Source organism: Manacus vitellinus, unplaced genomic scaffold (assembly GCF_001715985.3).
Source record: "Manacus vitellinus isolate BGI_N305 unplaced genomic scaffold, ASM171598v3 scaffold_63_pilon, whole genome shotgun sequence".
Lineage (NCBI taxonomy): Eukaryota > Metazoa > Chordata > Aves > Passeriformes > Pipridae > Manacus > Manacus vitellinus.
This window is the reverse complement of record NW_021940711.1, coordinates 460,920-465,756: the sequence shown is the minus strand read 5'-3', so window position 1 is coordinate 465,756 and position 4,837 is coordinate 460,920. Positions and strand designations below refer to the sequence as shown.

The following is a 4,837-nucleotide window of genomic DNA, read 5'->3' as shown; positions in this document are numbered from 1 at the left end:
CCGAGGGAGACTGACGGGGGAGGCCTGGGCGGGGGTTTCTGCTCGGTGCTCACCGTTTATTCCCCCATCCCAGGACTCCAGGATGAGGATGATGGAGAGCGCGGACTCCGTGGTGCCCCGGTCCAGCGAGGACCTCTGGGCCGAGATCTGCTCCTGTCTGCCCCATCCCGAGCTCAAGGACAGCGGCGATGCCTTCACAGACTCCTTCACGGACTCCTACGCCCAGGGCAGCGGATCCGGTGGCTCTCCCCGCCCCAGCCTGAAGCCCTGGGCACCCCTGAACGACTCCGAGGTGTACCTGGCATCCCTGGGTGAGTGTCCCCCGCCGCCGAGGGGCCTGGTGACACCTCTGTCTGCGTGGCAGTGCTCTGCTCAGAAGGTCCCCCAGCTGTTTCGTGGAGAATCTGACTCCTTTCCCCTACTGCACTCGTGGCAAATGTGAAGCTCACTCAGAGCTTCTTCAGCTTTGCCACAGAAAGCAACTTTTCATCAAGTAAAAGCTAAAAAATTTGGGCTTTAACCCCCCCTCAATAATTTGGAGGCTGCATACAGCGGCAAGGAAGGAGGAAGGGGTGGCAGAAGTGGATCTTTAAGCTTTTGTTTCTGCTAAAGCTTCCATCTTGCCTTCACTGCTGTTTTACAGTGCACTCAGCAGTGCAATGAGTGTTGATTTATATTCCAGTTTGCATGAAAATTACAGGAACTCAGTGCCTGCGAGTTCTGTGCCCTCCTGTGTGATTTCATGGAAACTGAGCAGTAACTGTTATTAAAATGCAAAATGGGCAGAGTTAACTGATTTGCATAAACCTTATTTCCCTCAGAAGCATCACCTAAAAATATCATCTTGTGTGCATGCAAGAAATAGAATCGTGCAGGCTTGAAATACAGGGGTGGAAATGACTTTTAAAATAGAAATTAGCCTTGAAAAGTTAACCCAACTTACTTTTTTTTTTGATAGAGAAGTCCAGACCCTTCTCTTCTTTCCCTTCAGGGAAAAAAAAAAAAAGAAATCAACAGAAATTAGATAAAGACCCCTCCTCTCTTTGCAGAGAGAAGACTGATGAGGATCAAAGGCTTGTCCCAGGAGGTGACCTCCAAGGACATGCTGCGCACGCTGTCCCAGGCCAAGAAGGAGTGCTGGGACAGGTTCCTGCAGGAGAAGTTTGAGGCGGAATGTTACGTGGAGGGCCACGACGCTGACGAGAGGTAACGGGCGAGTCGGGGAGAAGGGGTCAATACTCACCTCTTGAAAGCCAGAGTAAGGGTTTGTCAGGGCATTACAGGGAAATACCACCCCCCCTGCAGCTCCCAGAGGCTGCCACGGGCTTCCTGAAGGATCTTGGGCTGGCCTAGAGGGAACACACGGAGCAAGTGGAGCAGAGGAAGGAATGGAGCAGAGGAAGGAATGTCCCGTGTGTCTCAGGTTGGGATTTGGGGGTCATTACAGGGTTGGTGCCAGTCCTGGGATGAGATTTCCCATCCATGCCACTCTTACAGTGCTTCTGCTCTCCCACCCATTACCCTCTCATGGACGATGAAGGAATTAAGATGAGAGCACTCTTCCTCAGCAATCTCCCCTTCCCAATCACTTGGAACGCTCTCCAAATTCCTCCTTTCTCAGCTGACACTTTCCATGATTGCTTCTGGCTGACAATCTCTCCCTTGAAGAAAATCTATTTAAGCCAGTTTGGGAAATTAACTATGAAAATTAATCCGTGTTTATAAGGAGGTTTCAGAGTCTTTCTCTGGCCAGTTGACTTCAGGGGGATTTATATTTAAAACCAAGCCTTTATGTGCTCTTTCTACTGTTTTTAAAGGCTGGGGATGTTATCCATGAAAGAATTTTAGTCCCTAGAATTTGACTATGAAGTTAGAGGTCACTCCTGAACGGTGCTGAAGTTTTGAGTCCCACCCACCAATGTAATTAAACAAGCCTTAATTTTTAAGCACGCAGAGCTAGGTTATTAGATTTTTAGGGTTATAGGTGTTCTTTAGCCTTCTGGTGTTATTAACACTCACACGGTTTTGGATGTGCTTCCTGCTTTGGTTTTGTGCCCTTCCCTTCCCCCCTGTGTTTCCTGATCTTCATCACAAAGAGGCAGTTGGGGGCTTGGTTGGTTTGAACACAAGGTGTTTTTTTTTCTTCCAGCCCAGAAAGCTGGAAATGCACAGAATGGTTTGGGTTGGAAGGGACCTAAAAGGCCGTCTCATTCCACCCCCTGCCATGGGCAGGGACACCTTCCACTAGCCCAGGTTGCTCCAAGCCCTGTCCAACCTGGCCTTGGACACTTCCAGGGATGGGGCAGCCACAGCTTCTCTGGGCAGGCTGTGCCAGGGCCTCCCCACCCTCACAGGGAAGGATTTCTTCCCAATATCCCATCTAACCCTGCCCTCTGGCAGCTTGATTGAGTTGGAATCTTTGGCATCAGAGACAGAGAACTTCCAAATGCGTAAAGGTTGAAAAGAATCCTTTACACTGAGAAAAATCAGAGCATAAAGCTTTTCTAACCAGAGTGTATAAAGCCCAACTGCAGCAGAGTGGCTTTGTAGAATGCCAGATTCTGCTTGCTCCTCTGGGATACGGATCAATCCAATGCTAGACCTCACCTGTGGGAACAGGAATACCCACAGAGGGGCAGGGATTACCTGTGGAGGCTTTTCCCGTCGCTGCTTCCGCGCGTTCCTGCGAGGCTTTGTTGCTGCCTGCTCTCAGTGTGTGTGTGTCTCTCTGTCCCCCAGCACTCTGGAGCACCTGAAGCGCTGGCTGCAGCCTGACAAGGTGGCCATCAGCTCCGAGGAGGTGCAGTGCCTCATCCCGCCGGAACCGCAGCCGGAGAAGCAGGAGAACGAGGAAGAGCCTCCGGCTGCGGAGCAGTGAGGGCCCCCAGAGCTGCCTCTTGCCCCAGCCCTCAGGAAGGTGTTCCCAGCCATAGTGATAACAGGGAGGAGGGCACAGAGCAAATTGTCAGTGGTTTAAGAAGCAAAAAGAACCCCCCCCAACAGACGAAATTCCAGCTCTGGAGCTCCAGAGACGGCGACTGACGTCGGTAAGGACAAGAGGGAGCGCCTGCGACACAGCTGAAGTGAAACCCCACTCTGATCTTCTCCCAGCCTGCGGCCACCTCATCATTCCAGCCTGGATGTGGGTTGTTTGGAATCCACCAGGAGACACATTGAACAAAATAAACACAGCAGTTGTTGAGGGGGATCAGAAAACACCACGGTCTAGAGCAGAGCAGAGAAAACCACTGAATCGCTTCTTCCTGTCTTCTTCCTGTTTATTACTCACTTGGGCATTTTTTTCCTCTCCTGCCAAGTCCACTTGGGGTGTTTTCTCCAGATCTTCCCTGTTTCAGTGTGAGTTGCCCCAGGAAGACAGACCCTTTTCACCCCTGTGAATTTTGGACCCTGCAGGAAGCTCTCACTGCAATCAATAAATTGATGGTGGCATTGATGTTGTACCTATTTCACATTCCCTAATACCCCCTAATACCCTACCTTATTACCCAAACTCTCTATTATAGACTGGAAGGGGAGTATTTTTCCTCTTGTTTGTCATTTTGTACCTGTTCTTTATCCCTTCAGCCTCCCCAAAGAGAGTCAGCTGAGATTCTGTATCAAGAAACCAAGAGTGATAACCAGGGAGGCCACAAACAGCTGCTTTTCATCACAGACTTGCATAGAATTCTCTGAATTGAAGTACATTTGGTATTTAACTGGGGGTTTTTTACCCCGTTTAGCTCTGCAGAGGGTTATTTCCCTTTACTAATTGAAGAATCTGTAGTTTCTGTGCTGATTTTTGGTTGATCCGTGTGTTCCACCTCGGCACTGACACTGGGGGTCGGTAGAGGGAAGCAGCACACGCCTGTCAGAGCTCCTGAAGAGAAATTGTGGCTCTAGGAGTTTATCCACACCAGATTCATCCCGTGTTCATTATGTACCTGTTTGGAAATACATCTTTAAGAGTAAATTCTTTCTAGACCTTCCCAGTTTCCTGTCTCTGTGCATAAATGGTGCTGCTCTCCCGGTCACCCCTGGACAGTTTATGTTATTTTATATGTTCCTAAAGGTACCTGAGAAAGAAGTGCATCCTAAAGAACTGTACCTGGAAGAACTCCAGATCCACGTCACCGACCATTTCCTCTGGAGAAAGGACCTGAGGGAGCAGCTCTTACCATTTCATTTGTAAAAATAATACCCGTTCCAGGATTCTCTGACCTGCTCCGTGGAAACATGTAGGACAAAAGAAAATCAATCCAACTGATCATTGCAAAGAGTAAACAATAATTTCCTTAAATTAATTAATTCCTTAGATAGAGCTTTTTTTCCGCCTCCCATATATAATAAATATAATTTAGAATTATATAACTCTAATTATAGATCATTAAATGATAATATGAAATATAGACTTGGGGTGGGTCTGTACTTATATCACCGTTGAAAAAACCCTCAAAAACTCCTTTACAAGATCACTGGAGCTGTGAAAAGCAGTGTGGTATGTCTGAGCAGTGTTGTTGCAATTGGTGATGCCACACATGCTTTGAGTAGCAAGGACTTTACCTCCAAGTAAAGTGGTTTATTTTAGGAAAAACAAACTCAAACAAATTTTGGGTACAACCAGCAGCCTCACTAGGATTGGTTTTTGCTCCCACAGCAACACCAGCCTTCCTATCTGTGGAAATAATTCCCACAGAGGAAGGTCACAGAACCATTTAGGTTGGAAAAGCCCTCTGAGATCATCCAGTCCAAACCCAGCAGTGCCAAGCCCACCACTAAACCGTGTCCCCAAGTGCCACATCCACACAGCTTTTAGATCCCTCCCAGGGCTGGTGACTCC

At 48.4% G+C, this 4,837-nt stretch overlaps 1 protein-coding gene across 1 annotated transcript; it reads left to right on the top strand.

Annotated features, from left to right (window-relative positions):
- Positions 1-78: 78 nt before the first annotated feature.
- Positions 79-3,988, top strand: CCDC32 (coiled-coil domain containing 32). Its single transcript, XM_029963804.1, has 3 exons — positions 79-311; positions 1,050-1,206; positions 2,740-3,988. The coding sequence occupies exons 1-3, from the start codon at positions 83-85 to the stop codon at positions 2,876-2,878; spliced, it is 525 nt and encodes a 174-aa protein (XP_029819664.1). The 5' UTR covers positions 79-82; the 3' UTR covers positions 2,879-3,988.
- The last annotated feature ends 849 nt before the right edge of the window (positions 3,989-4,837 follow it).

Bases quoted from the DNA above. Each gene is read 5' to 3' on its own strand.
- CCDC32 (XM_029963804.1), top strand. From the start codon at position 83: ATGAGGATGATGGAGAGCGCGGACTCCGTGGTGCCCCGGTCCAGCGAG. The intron at 312-1,049 runs GTGAGTGTCCCC...CTCTCTTTGCAG, and splicing joins GGTGTACCTGGCATCCCTGG to AGAGAAGACTGATGAGGATC. The intron at 1,207-2,739 runs GTAACGGGCGAG...TCTGTCCCCCAG, and splicing joins GGCCACGACGCTGACGAGAG to CACTCTGGAGCACCTGAAGC.